General features: G+C 42.2%; 1 protein-coding gene across 1 annotated transcript in view; it reads left to right on the top strand.

Annotated features, from left to right (window-relative positions):
• The window catches only part of FBXO3 (F-box protein 3), a 286,571-nt gene extending 268,435 nt beyond the window's left edge, over nucleotides 1-18,136 (top strand). The window contains exon 18 of the mRNA XM_053689329.1: nucleotides 17,287-18,136. Coding sequence (XP_053545304.1) covers nucleotides 17,287-17,545 — 259 coding nt within the window. The 3' untranslated portion in view covers nucleotides 17,546-18,136. The remainder of the gene's footprint in view (nucleotides 1-17,286) is intronic.
• Nucleotides 18,137-18,850: the final 714 nt, after the last annotated feature.

The raw sequence follows: 18,850 nt of genomic DNA on the forward strand, positions 1-18,850 counted from the left end.
CGTGGCCACGGAGGACTTGGTATGCAGACCTGGTGAATATGTCATCGGCTCCACCATGGAAGCTACCTTTGAGACAGGATCTTCTAGTACAAGGTCCATTCGAACATCCAAATCTAGTTTCTCTGCAGCTGACTGCTTGGAAATTGAACGCTTGATTTTATCCAAGCGTGGCTTTTCAAATTCTGTGATAGATACTCTGGTCCAAGCCAGAAAACCTGTGACTAGAAAGATTTACCATAAAATATGGAAAAAATATATCTGTTGGTGTGAATCCAAGGGATTCTCCTGGAGTAAGATTAAAATTCCAAAGATTCTCTCCTTTCTCTAAGAAGGTTTGGATAAAGGGTTGTCAGCGAGTTCTCTAAAGGGACAGATTTCTGCTTTATCTGTCTTGTTACACAAACGACTGGCAGCTGCCAGATGTACAAGCTTTTGTTCAGGCTTTGGTCAGAATCAAGCCTGTTTACAGACCCATGACTCCTCCTTGGAGTCTAAATTTAGTTCTTTCAGTTCTTCAAGGGGTTCTGTTTGAACCTTTACATTCCATAGATATTAAGTTACTATCTTGGAAAGTTCTGTTTTTGGTTGCTATTTCTTCTGCTAGAAGAGTTTCTGAATTATCTGCTTTGCAGTGTAATCCACCCTATCTGGTTTTCCATTCAGATAAGGTTGTTTTGCGTACTAAGCCTGGTTTTCTTCCAAAAGTTGTTTCCAACAAGAATATTAACCAGGAAATAGTTGTTCCTTCTCTGTGTCCGAATCCAGTTTCAAAGAAGGAACGTTTGTTACACAATTTAGATGTAGTTTGTGCTTTAAAGTTCTATTTAGAAGCAACAAAAGATTTTAGACAAACCTCATCTTTGTTTGTCGTTTACTCTGGTAAGAGGAGAGGTCAAAAAGCTACTGCTACTTCTCTCTCTTTCTGTCTGAAAAGCATTATCCGATTGGCTTATGAGACTGCCGGACGGCAGCCTCCTGAACGATTCACAGCTCACTCTACTAGGGCTGTGGCTTCCACATGGGCCTACAAGAACGAGGCTTCTGTTGATCAGATATGTAAGGCAGCGACTTGGTCTTCTCTGCACACTTTTGCCAAATTCTACAAATTTGATACTTATGCTTCTTTGGAGGCTATTTTTGGGAGAAAGGTTTTGCAAGCCGTGGTGCCTTCCATTTAGGTAACCTGATTTGCTCCCTCCCTTCATCCGTGTCCTAAAGCTTTGGTATTGGTTCCCACAAGTAATGGATGACGCCGTGGACCGGACACACCAATGTTGGAGAAAACAGAATTTATGCTTACCTGATAAATTACTTTCTCCAACGGTGTGTCCGGTCCACGGCCCGCCCTGGTTTTCCTAATCAGGTTGAAAATTTTTTTCTTTATACACTACAGTCACCACGGCATCCTATAGTTTCTCCTTTTTCTCCTAACCGTCGGTCGAATGACTGGGGGGCGGAGCCAGAGGGGGAGCTATATGGACAGCTCTTGCTGTGTGCTCTCCTTGCCTTTCCCTGTGGGGGAGAATATTTCCCACAAGTAATGGATGACGCCGTGGACCGGACACACCGTTGGAGAAAGTAATTTATCAGGTAAGCATAAATTCTGTTTTTCTTCTCATTTCTTATGTGTTTATTTTGCTACTCCAGGAACATTGAAGCCTTTATCGTATGTAACATGTAGTGCAAAAATTTATTTACATAACTGATGTATGCCTTTCATTATACCTCAATAAAAATATTTAAAAAAAAATAATCACACCTTTATTAACCCCTTAATGACCACAGCACTTTTCCATTTTCTGTCCGTTTGGGACCAAGGCTATTTTTACATTTCTGCAGTGTTTGTGTTTAGCTGTAATTTTCCTCTTACTCATTTACTGTACCCACACATATTATATACCGTTTTTCTCGCCATTAAATGGACTTTCTAAAGATACCATTATTTTCATCATATCTTATAATTTACTATAAAAAAAATTATAAAATATGAGGAAAAAATTGAAAAAAAACACACTTTTTCTAACTTTGACCCCCAAAATCTGTTACACATCTACAACCACCAAAAAACACCCATGCTAAATAGTTTCTAAATTTTGTCCTGAGTTTAGAAATACCCAATGTTTACATGTTCTTTGCTTTTTTTGTAAGTTATAGGGCAATAAGTACAAGTAGCACTTTGCTATTTCCAAACCATTATTTTTCAAAATTAGCGCTAGTTACATTAGAACACTAATATCTTTCAGGAATCTCTGAATATCCATTGACATGTATATATTTTTTTTAGTAGACATCCCAAAGTATTCATCTAGGCCCATTTTGGTATATTTCATGCCACCATTTCACCGCCAAATGCGATTAAATACAAAAATTGTTCACTTTTTTACTAATTTTTTCACAAACTTTTGGTTTCTCACTGAAATTATTTACAAACAGCTTGTGCAATTATGGCTTAAATGGTTGTAAATTCTTCTCTGGGATCCCCTTTGTTCAGAAATAGTAGACATATATGACGTTGGCGTTGCTTTTTAGTAATTAGAAGGCTGCTAAATGCCACTGCGCACTACACGTGTATTATGCCCAGCAGTGAAGGGGTTAATTATGGAACATGTAGGGAGCTTTTAGGGATAATTTTAGCTTTAGTGTAGTAGACAACCCCAAGTATTGATCGAGGCCAATTTTGGTATATTTCATGCCACCATTTCACCGCCAAATGCGATCAAATTAAAAAAAAGTTAAATTTTTCACAATTTTAGGTTTCTCACTGAAATCATTTACAAACAGCTTGTGCAATTATGGCACAAATGGTTGTAAATGCTTCTCTGGGATCCCCTTTGTTCAGAAATAGCAGACATATATGGCTTTGGCGTTGCTTTTTGGTAATTAGGCCGCCAAATACCGCTGCATTTCACACGTGTATTATGGCTAGCAGTGAAAGGGTTAATTATGTAGCTTGTAGGGAGATTGCAGGGTTAATTTTAGCTTTAGTGTAGAGCTCAGCCTCCCACCTGAAACATGAGACCCCCTGATCCCTTCCAAACAGCTCTCTTCCCTCCCCCACCCCACAATTGTGCCCGCCATCTTAAGTACTGGCAGAAACTCTGCCAGTACTAAAATAAAAGCTATATTTGGGCTTTTTTTGTGTGTGTTTTTAGCATATTTACATATGCTGCTGTGTAGGATCCCCCCTTAGCCCCCAACCTCACTGATCCCCCACCAAACAGCTCTCTAACCCTCCCCCTCTGCCTTAATGGGCGCCATCTTGGGTACTGGCAGCTGTCTGCCAGTACCCAGTTTAGTAAAAAATGTGCCTTTTTTTTAGAAAAAAATGCCCTTTTCTGTAGTGTAGCTCCCCCTCAAGACCAACTCCCCACCCCTTCCAGATCCCTTCGCTGTTTATTTACAGCTTTCAAAACTTTTTTTCTTTTACTTTTGACAGCTTTATTTTTCTGCAGTGTAGCGGTTCCCTCCCGCTCCCGCCCCGTGCGCGCTCCCGTCCATCCCGCCCCCTCCACTCGGCACATCGATGGCCGCCCACTCGCCTCCCAGACTTGCTCCCACCCACCAACGATACCGGCCACCGATGTCCGGTGCAGAGAGGGCCACAGAGTGGCTCTCTCTGCATCGGATGGCCAAGGGGGGTTATTGCAGGATGCCTCGATATCGAGGCATCACTGCAATAACCGGAAAGCAGCTGGAAGCGAGCAGGATCGCTTCCAGCTGCTTTCCAGACCAAGGACGTACACCACACGTCCTCGGTCATTAACTGTATTTTTTTTGAGGACGTGTGGCGTACGTCCTTGGTCATTAAGGGGTTAATAGCAAAAAATAATAAAGTCCACAAGTCAAATAACAAGCCAGGAATCAAAACCAGAGCTGGTAGTCAGACGAGCCAGGAGCCAAAGCGAATAGTCAGACAAACCGGAATCAGGAACAAGGAAAACAGCAGAGTCAGGAACAAGCCAGGGATCAGGAACCAGGAAGGACGTCAGGCAGCCAGGTAATACACAGGAACTCTCACAAACAGGTCTAAGACAACGCAAAGCATACTGAACAGAGGCCCTTTAAATAATAAGTGATGACATCACAATTCTGAGACTGCATCCTGTCTCACATGGATGATGCACACCAGTCTGACTATAAAAGGAAGTGCAGGAATTGAGCAGCATCGCCCATAATGCACTATAGTCAGGAAGAGAGGTGAGTAAAATGGCTGCCAGCAGCACATGGCAAACACAACAGGGAAAAAACCCTGACAGTACCCTCCCCTCAATGACCCCTCCCCCACGGGAGGACAAAAGGCTTATTGGGGAAACCGGCATGGAAGGCACGGAGGAGGCCAGGAGCATGAACATCACAGGAGGGAACCCAAGAACGCTCCTCCAGACCGTAGCCTCTCCAGTGAACCAAATACTGTACACGGCCCCTGGACATACGAGAGTCAATAATGCTGCTGACCTCATACTCCTCATGGTTGTCAACAAAGATATTATGGGGACGAGGCAACACAGTGGTAAACCGATTACAAACCAATGGTTTCAAGAGGGAGACATGAAAAACATTGGAGATGCGCATAGCAGGAGGAAGGTCAAGAGCGTAGACCACAGGATTAACCCGTCAGAGTATTCGAAAAGGACCAACATAACGGGGAGCCAATTTATTGCGAGGCACACGAAGGTTCAAGTTGCGGGGGGACAGCCAAACTCTCTCACCAACCTGGTAGGAAGGTGTGGGCAGACGCTTACGATCAGCCTGGAACTTTTGGCTCTGCATAGAACGAAGAAGGCAATCCTGAATCTGCACCCACGTGGAACGGAGTTGCCGGAGATGCTCCTGCAAAGCCGGAATACCCTGAGACATGAATGAATCGGGCAACAAGGATGGTTGAAACCCATAATTCGCCATGAACGGGGATATCTTGGAGGAAACATTAATATTACTATTACAAGCAAACTCTGCCCAAGGTAACAGTTCAGACCAATTATTGTGGTGATCTGAGACATAGCAACGGAGGAACTGTTCCAGAGCTTGATTAGATCGTTCCGCAGCCCCATTGGATTGAGGGTGATATGCCGAGAAGAAGGAAAGCTGGATCCCCATTTGAGCACAAAAGGAACGCCAAAATCTGGAGACAAATTGGCTACCCCGGTCCGACACTATCTCCTTGGGTAACCCATGTAAACGGAAGACCTCCCGGGCAAAAATTGAAGCAAGCTCCTGAGCGGTAGGCAGCTTCATCAAGGGAATGCAATGTGACATTTTAGAAAAACGGTCAACCACCATAAGGATAACAGTATTGCCATTGGAAACAGGGAGCTCGACAATGAAGTCCATGGAAAGATGTGTCCAAGGACGCTAACCATTAGCAATAGGTTGAAGAAGACCCACAGGAAGACATTGAGGAGTCTTATTCTGTGCACAAACTGAGCAGGAGGCAACATACGCAGCAACATCAGAACGAAGACCTGGTCACCAGAATTGTCGAGTGACAGACCAAATCATTTGTTTCTTGCCTGGGTGACCTGCGGCTTTAGGATAGTGGTAAGTGTGCAAAAGTTTAGTTCGAAGATTCTCAGGAACAAAACACTTACCTCTAGGTTTCTCAGGAGGTGCATTGGTTTGTGCAGCCAGGATCTCCTCCCCCAAGGGAGAAGTCAAATTAGTACGTATGGTAGATAAATTATGGTCAGGAGGTATAACAGTAGTAGTTACAGACTCCTCCTTGGACAGAGGCAAAAATTGTTGAGAGAGGGCATCAGCCCTAACATTCTTACTACCAGGCAGGTAGGAGACCACATAATTAAACCAAGACAAAAATAGCGTCCATCTGGCCTGTCAGGGCGACAAACATATTGCTTCAGATAGATCAGTTAAATTATGGCCAGTAATTCCCTGTCGCCAATTTCATAATTGCACTCCGCTGGAGACAATTTCTTAGAGAAGAAACCACACGGATGCAAGGAACCGTCAGGCATAGGACGTTGAGACAAGAGGGCACCTACTCCAGTCTCAGACGCATCAACCTCAAGAACGAAAGGCAGGACAGGGTTAGGATGAGCCAGAACTGGAGCGGCAGCAAAGGCAGTCTTAAGACTATCAAAGGCCTTAATGGCAGTAGGTGACCAATGGAGTGGATCATTCTCTTTACGGGTCTGTGATAGGTTTGACCAAGGAAGAAAAGTTTTTAATAAACTTTCTATAGTAATTGGCGAACCCCAAAAAACGCTGAATAGACCGAAGACTAACTGAGCGAGGCCACTTCAGAACTGCAGATAACTTGTCAGGATCCATGGAGAACCCTGCAACGGAGATAACATAACCTAGGAAGGTTACTGGAGTCTGATGGAACTCACATTTATATATATACACACATTATCCCACAAAAGTGAGTACACCCCTCACATTTTTGAAAATGTTATTATATCTTTTCATGTGACAACACTGAATAAATTACACTTTGCTACAATTTAAAGTAGTGAGTGTACAGTCTGTATTACAGTGTAAATTTGCTGCACCTCAAAATAACTCAACACACAGCCATTAATGTCTAAACCATTGGCAACAAAAGTGAGTACACCCCTAATTGGATCTAAGCTTGTTAGCACCGTGGTAATCACTAATGGATGAGGAGTGCATATCTTAAAATGATTTGGCGTGATCTGACAAGATAAAGACTACAGGTGTGTATTATAGGGATTTATTATATCTTCTTATACTGGATTGTAACATTACTGAACCCGCTCCCTCTCAGCATTGTATCTGCCCCTCAGCATCCAGTATAAGAAGATATAATATGTCCATGTAATACACACCTGTAGTGTTCATCTTGTCAGATCATGTCAAAGCGGAATCGGCACATTTACAAACAAATATAAATATTGTTAAAAAAAAAGAATTAAAAAGTGACAATATAGTGATAGAGCATTCATGCACAGTATGCCCACCATGCCTACATACATCTGGCTTTCAGATGGTTAAGCAGCGGTGAGGACGGAGTTGGATTGCAATAGTTTCATTTTGAACTCACGGTTGCACAATCCTGTTTGAAGGCCGGTGATGAAGAGCTCTGTACTGATGGTGAGAATGACAACAGTGCTAGTGTGACTTAGAAACAGACATTAACAGAAAGAGATTACTACATGCTATTTGTAACTGTTGGGTAATGATCTCACTTTTCCTGCAGACCCCCTTAGCTGTACAGGATATCATGTAATAAGCACATATGTACATGTGTACCCTGCCCACTGTATACAGACAATATGATAGTGATAAACAGAGCTTTAATAAATCAATACTGTCATGAGATGCAGGACACAGCAAAGATGGTACAACTATTTTTTTGTAGAGCATGGAAATATACATCTGGTAGCATTGATCTCACTAAGTAAGTGTGACACAGACAAACGGACCTAAGCCCCGCCACCAATCCGGTGACGTCACTTCCTGCTCTCATCACATCTTCCCCCTTTTCAAAGGACAAAGCATACATTTTTTTTTTCATTTGAGTATAACAAATAACAAGCAGGCGTCCAATTACTGTAGCAGGCGTCTTCCATTTCTTTTCATCATCCAGTTTAATTCTGACACTTTGCCTCGCATTCAGCTCCTGCTAGGGCCTCACAGAATGTCTCCTGTCATAGAAGAATCGATAGCCCCTTTTTGCCTCATCATCCCTCCTAAGGACTTCATCCCGAGGAATAGAGCTGGTTGGCTGGAAGACACCCACAGAGGGTAAGGTGATGCGAATCGGGCGTCCAAGCATCAGCTGTGCCGGACTAAACCCTGTGGCTTGAATGGGAGTCACCCTGTAGGACAAGAGGGCCAGGTACGGCTCAGATTGCTTCAAAATGAACTTTATTGTCTGAACTGCCCTTTCAGCCATTCCGTTGGCCTGCGGGTAATGTTGACTTGACGTGGAATGTACAAAATCATATTCTCTGCTGAAAGAACTGAACTCTGTGGAAGCGAACTGCATTCCGTTATCACTCACCAGCTCCATTGGTATGCCCCACTGGGCGAACAAGCTCTTGAGACGAGTGATAACGGCTTGACTTGTGATTTCATTCAAAGGTGCAATTTCTAAATACCTGGAATAGTAGTCGATCATGACTAAGAACTTTTTCCCATGCATTTCGCACAAATCAGCAGCTATTTTCTGCCACAGGCCTGCAGGCAGCGGAGTAGAAATCAAGGGCTCCCTTCTCTGAGTAGGCCGGCGTTCCTGGCAAATGACACATTTAGACACATGGCTTGCAATGTCAGAACTGATCCGAGACCACCATACTGCAGTAGCTGCCCTTTCTCTACACTTTGTAATGCCTAAGTGGCCATCATGAATCCTGTTTAACATCTCCTGCCTCATGCTGACAGGAATAACAATGCGGTCCTGGAACAGGACCAACCCGTCCAGCTCCGTGAGCTGCGACCTCTCTGACTGGTAAGAACTTAAAGACATCCAAGCTGCCCGACTCTCGGGCCAACCTTCTTTTATGTACTTTATAACTTCTTGAATGTCTGTATCTAAATATTTCTCTTTCTTTATTTGTTCTAGCTTCCCTGAAGAGATGGACTTGGAGGCCAGAACTGAATTTACATACACTTTCACATCCGATTCCGTTGAAGACTCTTCAGCAGCAGCCAGCGGGAGCCTGGACAGTGTATCCGCCACCACCAGTTGTTTCCCCGTCACATGCACTGCCTGAAAGTTGAACCTGAGCAGCCTCATTAGAAGTCTCTGGCATCTTAGGGGTGTTTTGTCAATATCATAGGAGTTGATAAGAGGGACTAGCAGTTTATGGTCAGTCTCCAGACTAAATTTCTCTAAACCCACTAGGTAACGCTGAAAGCGGTCACAGGCCCAAACTGCCGCCAGGCACTCTTTCTCAATTTGGGCGTATTTTGACTCAGCAGCCGTCAGTGTACGGGAACAGTAGGCGATGGGCTGTAGTTTGTTTCCATTCAACTGCAGGAGGGCGGCCTCTAACCCATAACTGCTCGCATCAGCACTAACCACAGTCTTTTTGGAAGGGTCGTAGAACCCCAACACTGGGGCAGACCCCAGCAAGGACTTGACCTGCATAAAAGATTCTTCCTGTGAAGGTCCCCATACCCAGGCAACATCTTTCTTTAGCAACTCTGTGATTGGGTGTAGTATAGTGGATAAATCTGGGAGGAACCTGCCCACATAATTTACAAGGCCTAATATTTGTCTCAGCTCATGTACATCAGAAGGACTTTTCATCTGGTCAATAGCACACATTTTCTCGGGGTCTGGCTTGATGCCATCCCCATTGATGATATGCCCAAAGTAACATAACTCAGCTTTCCTAAAATGGAATTTCCCTTTATTTAACTTCAGCCCGGACTCTCTAATAGTCTGCAGCATGCAGCTCAGTTGCTGATCATGTTCCTCCAATGTAGAACCATACACCAAAGATGTCGTCCATGATGACTGCCGTGCCCACGTGGTCTCATAGGAGAGAACTCATTTCTCTTTGAAAGATTTCAGGAGCAGAGCATATCCTGAAGGGGAGTCTGCAGAAGCAAAACTGACCTACCGGTGTGATGAAGGTAGTCAGTTTGCGGCACTTTGGATCTAGAGGTATCTGCCAGAAGCCGCTAGAAGCATCCAATGTAGAGAAGAACTTCGCCCCAGCCAATTTCAGAGCTATGTCTTCAAGTGTCGGCAGCACATATCTCTTTCTCTTCACCGCCTCATTCAGCTTTTTCAACTCTACGCAGATGCGTACTTTCCCGTTTTCTTCGCAACAGGCACAATGGGGGCTCACCAGTCAGTTGCTTCAACAACCTCTTCATAACCCCCATATTCTTCATACGCAGAAGCTCTTCCACTTGAGGCATGAGCGGGAACAGAATTCTACGGGGAGTGGTAATGCTATGTGATATGCGGACTGGGTTGCAATTCAGTAGGCCCAATTCACCAAACATATCTTCTGAGATTTCATTCACTCTGGCTACTAGGCCCAAACCACAGGAGGCTTTCCTGCTCAATAAATTATTAACACACTGACCTCTAATCACATGGTGAATTTCCTTTGCTTGTACTCGCAGCTGGCAAGAAATTTTCCAGCACAATCAATGCGCCCACCAGGACTATGAACTTTTGTTGTAACTTTTGCCAGCTGGGGCTGTCGAGGCAGTTTTATGAATGCTGCAAGGGACATTACAGTGATGTCTGCTCCTGTGTCAATCCTAAAGACAACTTTGGCTCCCATTACAGTAAGAGTAACCCTCCAATCATCTTCTGAACCTGGCCGTTCAACAACAGACCCTACAAAGGGACACTTCTTGACCCTCCTGGTCGCTATCCACCTGCATCTCTTTAATATATTCAGTCTTACACACCACTTCAAAATGGCCCATCCTGTTACATTTTTTACATCTTTTGTCTTTAGCAGAGCATATGACACTCTGATCATGGGCATGGTTGCACCGTGTGCATCGGGCATGCTGCGCCCATCCACTTCTAGGCCTATCTGTTGTCTTAGGTCTACCGCTCACACTGTGCCTTTCACTAGCAGCTCTCCTGAACTGCTGTACTTCATCCACAATACTCTCAGACCTCAGATCAGCCCTTTGCTTTTTCACCAGTTCACTCTGGCGGGCCATCCTAATAGCCCCATCTAATGTTAACTCAGACTCTAACTGTAGCTTCAGTGAGACTTCAGCATCTGCAATTCCAATGACTATTCTGTTTCTGATTTGCTCTTCTTTAGCAACACCTAACTCACAGAATTCAGCTAGTTCATACAGGCTGCGCACAAATGACTCCACAGATTCTCCCACACGCTGAGCACGTTTGTGAAAACAAGCCCTCTCATGAATCACATTTCTTTTGGGCACAAAGTGAACACTGAGTTTAGTCATAACTATTTCAAAGTTAAATTCTTCCCCTTCTTGGAAAGTAAAAGCATTGAACACTGGCTCCACATCTTTCCCCATAGAGTATAAAAGAGAATTAACTTGTACTTCACCACTCTCCTTGTCCAGCTTGGAAGCAATCCTGAAACGCTGTAACCGCTGACGCCATGTGGGCCAAGCTGCAGGCTGAGAGAAATCAAAAGGCTCAGGTGGGGTAAACTTTGACATCGTCATCGATCAGGAAACAGAAGCGCAGGCCAGAACTTCTGACACCATGTCATGAGATGCAGGACACTGCAAAGATGGTACACCTCTATTTTATTGTAGAGCATGGAAATATACATCTGGTAGCATTGATCTCACTAAGTAAGTGCGACACAAACAAACGGACCTAAGCCCCGACCCAATCCGGTGACGTCACTTCCTGCTCTCATCACAAATACCATGGGGGATATTTATCAAAGGTCTGTCGGACCTGATCCGACAGTGTGGATCAGGACCGACAGACCTTGCTGAATGCGGAGAGAAATACACTCTCCGTATTCAACATTGCACCAGCAGCTCTTGTGAGCTGCTGGTGCCAACGCCGCCCCTTGCAGATTTTGCGGCCAATCGGCCGCCAGCAGGGGGTTGTCAATCAACCCGATCGTACTCAATCGGGTTGAATTGGGGCGATCTCTGTCCGCCTGCTCAGAGCAGGCGGACAGGGTTATGGAGTAACGATCTTTAGACCGCTGCTTCATAACTGCTGTTTCTGGCGAGCCTGCAGGCTCGCCAGAAACACGGACCCTCAAGCTCCGTTCGGAGCTTGATAAATGGGCCTCCATGTATACAAATACACCTCTAAATGTCTCCTGTGGTCAGAGTGTCTTGCTCATGTGCAATATAATAGAATGATTCCAAATTGTTCCGGAATACTTTCAAAGATGCCCAAAAGGCCAGGTCAGGACTTTATCAAGTGTCTTTAGGTGTTAAATTTAAAAAGTAAAAAAAGTGTTTAAAAATCACTTGAAAATGTATTGTGATCACTTGGAAGTTTTTGACCGAATAGTTAAAGGGACAGTACACCTGAACAATGTTTTTTCATTAAATGTATTTTCAATGAATTGCTATATCAGCCGCAGAGTATAAGATGTATGAGAAAATGCATTTTCAGGTTTATTTGTGTATATGAAGTAGCTGGTTTTGTGGTTTTAAACCACAGCTTACTACAATGGGTTGAGCTTCCAGATAATTTCAGATCTCATTATGTTATCACTTTTATGTGCACACATGGTTCCTTATCTTATATCTGTTTGTAAACCAGTACTCAATACTTAGAGAGAACAATGGAAAATTAACTTATTACTTAAACTATCCTGCACCCAACTGAGAGTGTAATTTCTTCTGCTGGCTGTGTTTACATGGGCTTGTCAATAGCATATACTGCAGTATAGAAACTTTCGGTATAGGTTGGGATACCACAGGCTAAATCAGCTATTTCAAATGCCAAAACAGGGGTAAAGGAGCTACTTGTAAACAATTTAATACATTCCAGCAGGTAAAATAGATCATAGGGAACAATTTAAAGAGGAGAAATTGTTTTGCTAAACAGTCCCTTTAAAATAGGGCTTTTCTTGGGGAGGCAAAAACGAGATTGCGGATGCAGGAAATAGCTGATAGCATCTAATCAAAAAGTGTCCTTTGATGCCAAAGAAACAGCCAAAAAGACCTCAGCCGATAGATTGTGATTGATCCCATTTTCTTTACAATGTATATAGAAAAATGTATAAACATTTAGGGCTAGATTACAAGTTGAGCGCTAATTTATTGCACGCCTGCAAATAGGCACATTAACCTGTATACATATATATTTATGTGTTTATATGGTTATATACATATATATTTATGTGTTTATATGATTATATAGATATATATTTGTGTTTATATTTTTATACATATATATATGTGTGTGTGTGTGTTTATATGCGTGTATACATATATATTATGTGTTTATATGGTTATATATATATATATATATATATATTTATGTGTAAATATGTGTATATACTTATATATTTGTGTTTTAATATGATTATATACATATATATTTGTGTTAATATGCTTAATAACTCAACACACCGCCATTAATGTCTAAACCGTTGGCAACAAAAGTGAGTACACCCCTAAGTGAAAAATGTCCAAATTGTGCCCAAAGTGTCAATATTTTGTGTGGCCACCATTATTTTCCAGCACTGTCTTAACCCTCTTGGGCATGGAGTTCAACAGATTTTCACAGGTTGCCACTGGAGTCCTCTTCCACTCCTCCATGATGACATCACGGAGCTGGTGGATGTTAAAGACCTTGTGCTCCCCCACCTTCCATTTGAGGATGCCCCACAGATGCTCAATAGGGTTTAGGTCTGGAGACATGCTTGGCCAGTCCATCACCTTTACCCTCAGATTCTTTAGCAAGGCAGTGGTCGTCTTGGAGGTGTGTTTGGGGTCGTTATCATGTTGGAATACTGCCCTGCGGCCCAGTCTCCAAAGGGAGGGGATAATGCTCTGCTTCAGTATGTCACAGTACATGTTGGCATTCATTGTTCCCTTAATGAACTGTAGCTCCCCAGTGCAGGCAGCGCTCATGCAGGCCCAGACCATGACACTCCCACCACCATGCTTGACTGTAGGCAAGACACACTTGTCTTTGTACTCCTCACCTGGTTGCCACCGCACACGCTTGACACCATCTGAGCCAAATAAGTTTATCTTTGTCTCATCGGACCACAGGACATGGTTCCAGTAATCCATGTCATAAGTCTGCTTCTCTTCAGCAACTGTTTGCGGGCTTTCTTGTGCATCATCTTTAAGAAGAGGGCTTACTTCTGGGACGATAGCCATGCAGACCAATTTGATGCAGTGTGCAGCGTATGGTCTGAGCACTGACAGGCTGACCCCCCCCCCCCCACCCCTTCAACCTCTGCAGCAATGCTGGCAGCATTCATACGTCTATTTCCCAAAGACAACCTCTAGATATGACGCTAAGCACATGCACTCAACTTCTTTGGTCGACCATGGTGGCGAGGCCTGTTCTGAGTGGAACCTGTCCTGTGAAACCGCTGTATGGTCTTGCCCACCGTGCTGCAGCTCAGTTTCAGGGTCTTGGCAATCTTCTTATAGCCTAGGCCATCTTTATGTAGAGCAACAATTCTTTTTTTCAGATGCTCAGAGAGTCATTTGTCATGAGGTGCCATGTTGAACTTCCAGTGACCAGTATGAGAGAGTGTGAGAGCGATAACACCAAATTTAACACACCTGCTCCCCATTCACACCTGAGACCTTGTAACACTAACAAGTCACATGACTCCGGGGAGGGAAATGGCTAATTGGGCCAATTTGGACATTTCCACTTAGGGGGTGTACTCACTTTTGTTGCCAATGGTTTAGACATTAATGGCTGTGAGTTGAGTTATTTTGAGGGGACAGCAAATTTACACTGTTATACAGGCTGTACACTCACTACTTTACATTGTAGCAAAGTGTAATTTCTTCAGTGTTGTCACATGAAAAGATAAAATATTTACAAAAATGTGAGGGGTGTACTCACTTTTGTGAGAAACTGTATATATTTATGTCTTTATATGTGTATATACATATATATTTGTGTTTCTATTCGTATATACATATATATTTATCTGTTCATATGTATATATACTAGAAAAACAAAAAGAAAAAAGATCCGCTCTCTAAAAGGAATTTTTTTTTTTATTATGACGACCAGTAAAAACATCTCCATGAAGAATCGTCTTAGATTAACAGGGTGGCATAAGCAACAGTCTTGCGCGTTTCATCTTGTCCTGCTGTAATCATAGACTGAATGCTTGCTCCCTTACTCTGCTTTAAATACACATCTGATCTTATCATGAGAGTTAGCCTATTAACCCTAGAGATGCTAATAGTTATATAATATACGTCACTTGCACTGTAGGAGTTCTACTTATCTCTGTCATTTCTGTATCCTATATATAATTTATACTTTGTCTATCGGTGGATAACTGTTCTCAGGGTGTGTATACTCCTCCACATTCTATATTACACTTAATAAGTTACTATTATATCAGATATGGAGGTTAATGAAACAAATGTACTCCTTTGCTGTCACCATTAAAGCATTGTAAAAAATACTCCACTAGCTTTATATTGTTCATTATTTTTGTTGTCAATTATGTTTTGATAAGTGCCTTTACATTGCGGTCTATGAGAACTGTGTGTTCCTAGTAAATATATATATGTATATGCTTATATACATATCTATGTATGTGTTAATATGTGTATATAAATATATATTTAAAATTGCTGACATCGCTGCGCTACTTACCCCCTTCGCTGTGCTTAGGTTCTGTACCGTTTATGACGGCATCAGAACAAGGCTCCCATTGGAGCCTATAAAAGTGCGCTTGTGAGCACAAAACTTCCGTGCAATGGAAACGCGAGGTCACATTTATATTGCACCTAACTCATAATACAAGCGCACAATTGTGCACTGGTATTACAAAGTGGAGCACAAATATCGCTTTAGCAAAAGCTATATTTTGCGCTCCACTTGTAATCTGGCCCATAATCGCCTAACTCAATTTCTCTCAACTAACTCCTTACTTGATCCCATACAATCCGGTTTCCACCATAAACACTCAACAAAAACTGTTCTCACTAAAGTAACAAATGATCTGCTTTCAGATAAAGCAAAGGGACACTACACCTTACTAATTCTTCTGGATCTTTCTTCTGCTTTTGACACAGTTGCCCATACTCTCCTCTTACAAATGCTACTTTCTTTTGGCATCTGAGACACAGCCATCTCCTGGTTTGTTTCCTAGCTCTTAAACTGCTCATTTAGCATATCCTCTGATCCTTTGTTTCTTTCAGTTGGAGTACCACAAGGCTCTGTCTTGGATTCCTTGTTTTTCTATCTATATATCCTCCCTTGGAAAACTTATATCCTCCCATTGGGTTCCATTACCACTTATGATAATGATAAACAAATCTATCTTTCCTCTCCTGATATCTCTCCCTCTTTACTCAACCAGATTACCAACTGCCTCTCCGCAATTTCCTCTTGGATCTACCCACACTACCTCCAACTCAATCTGTCTAAAATGAGTGATTTTTTTATTCCCCCCTTTCTTAGACACCCCACACTTGCCATTTACTGTAGGATTCTCCATTCTCAACACCTCATCCCATGTCCACTGTCTTGGTGTCACACTTGACTCTGAACTCACAGTCACTGCACACATACAAGCACTTATTAATTTGAAAGTGCACACCTACTTAACATTTCCAGAATTTGCCCCTTCCTTGCCCAAGAAACTGCAAAACTACTAATAAATTTGGTCATTTTGTCAAGTATTGATTACTGCAATCTACTCCTAAATGGCCTTCCCGACAATCTTTCATGACTGCTTCAGCTATACTTATCAAACTAAGCCCCGATCTACATCAGCTGCCCAGCTCTGCCAGTCTCTACACTGACTCTCCATACACTTTAGAATACAATTCAATGTATTGACCCTAACCTATGAAGCTCTCAACAGCCTCACTCCCAACTATATTTCCTCTCTCATCTTAAAATACTCCCCAATCCATCCTGTTTGATCAACCTCTGACCTACGTCTTTCCAATCTTATTTTTGTATGTTCCTCTCCAGCCTCCAAGACTTCTCACGCACTGCTCCTGTCCTTTGGAACTCTCTACCCTGCCCCATCAGACTGCCTTCAACCTTGTATAGCTTCAGACACTCCTTGAAAACCCAGCTATTCAGACACACTTGCCATCTGTTCTCTGTTTTTAATCCTACCCAAAATAAATCTTGATCCGCCATGAATTGCTACTGCAACTACAATCCATGTGACAAGATATCCCAAACCAAGCCCACGTGGTATTTTCCAATTTAGTAATTCAAGTTGTTTCTTGCCTCAAATAAAACAAAACCAAAAATATATACGTGGCTCTAAAAAGTGTGAGTAACCCCTTGGCAGGATCATTGTGTGAATCATCACTTTTAAAAACTTACTTCACTATATATTTTTGGTTTTAGTTTATTCGAGGCAAGAAACCATTGATCTCATATATATATATATATATATATATATATATATATATATATATATATATCCTTAAACATAAACTTTTATTGTATTTCTTTTTTATTGTATTATTGCACTAAGTGAACTTTGTAGTTTTATTTTTTCTGATTAGACTGTAAGCTCTCCGAGGCCGGGACCTATTCCTCCTGTACTTATTTGTTTTGTTTAGTTAGTTAAGTATTTGTATATTACCACAAATCTTTGTCATTGCATAACCCTTCTTTTGTATAGAATTTTGCAGCACTATACAAATAAATGATAAATCTCTCTTCTTTACTTTCAGGAACCAGTTCATCTGCTTTCTGAGGAGCCAACCCTCTGTACGGCCAGATGTCCAAGAGAGCATCTACTCTCAGATACCAAGATGGAATGTCACTGGAGCTGAAACCTATGAACACAGAAAACCTTCAATTAACCCCACCTATGCCAGAACCTTTAGCTTTGTACTTGAGAAGCGTCCACCTGCCATCCGCCCTGACATGAGCAAATACAAATCTCATTTCTATAGCAACACTGGCTATGATTATACTGGAGAAAAATGATGTGTTGGATGGATATAGTAGGAGGTTTGTATGTTGCTACAATGAATATATTTCTATCACATAAATATCCCTTCATGAGTTGGACTCTCCAGCAATGAGTACGTGTAATGTCTACAACAGACTTTGATGTTTGTGGAATTTGTGAATATTTTATGTCATTTGGGGTCATAACATGGACCAAGCACTTGTTTTTCAGTAGATCTTTCCACTAACTTTGTGTGCCCTAACAGTGGACAAACAACGCCACTTGCAAACCAAGTTTCATGCCCACCAACTTCCCAGTTTCCCTAGAAAATCTTGGGAAATCTTGAGATTAACGTCTCTTCCTGCTGGGAGTTCATTTAATGGCTGGGACTGATGTTACAGTGCTTGTGGCCCCAGGGACAGAAATTATCATTGTTTACGGCAACGTATCTGCAGAACAATAGTGACACCGCTGCCTGGTAAAAGCCTTTTGGGGAGCATTACTTTTACTAGATTACTCACACTTTTGTGCCTGGCGCTGCTGAATTTTTCACAGGCCTCAAATCAATCCTCCTAGCAGTTAAATAATGTTATTTGGCCTTGAAAATTAAATTCTTTAGCAAACCAGCTCACAAGGCTGTAACTTACATCAGTCTCACAGATTTACACACCAGCTTACAAGCCTGTAACTTTACATCAGTCTCACAGATTTACACACCTGTTTACAAGCATCTAATTTACATCAGTCACACAGATTTACACACCAGTTTACAAGCATCTAATTTACATCAGTCTCACAGATTTACACGCCAGCTCACAAGCCTGTAACTAACATCAGTCACAGATTTACACACCTCACAAGCCTATCATTTACATCAGTCTCACAAATTTACACACCAGCTCACAAGCCTGTAATTTACATCAGTCTCACAGATTTACACACCAGTTTATAAGCATGTAATTTACATCAGCCTCACAGATTTACACACCAGTTTACAAGCATCTAATTTACATCATTCTCACAGATTTACACACCAGCTCACAAGTCTGTAATTTACATCAGTCTCACAGATTTACACATCAGCTCACAAGTCTGTAATTTACATCAGTCTCACAGATTTACACACCAGCTCACAAGTCTGTATTTTACATCAGTCTCACAGATTTACACACCATCTTACATACCTGTAATTTACATAAGTCTCACAGATTTACACACCAGCTCACAAGTCTGTAATTTACATCATTCTCACAGATTTACACACCAGCTCACAAGCCTGTAACTAACATCAGTCTCACAGATTTACACACCAGTTTACATACCTGTAATTTACATCAGTC

The sequence above is a fragment of the Bombina bombina genome, chromosome 7, assembly GCF_027579735.1.
Source record: "Bombina bombina isolate aBomBom1 chromosome 7, aBomBom1.pri, whole genome shotgun sequence".
NCBI classification, from domain to species: Eukaryota; Metazoa; Chordata; class Amphibia; order Anura; family Bombinatoridae; genus Bombina; species Bombina bombina.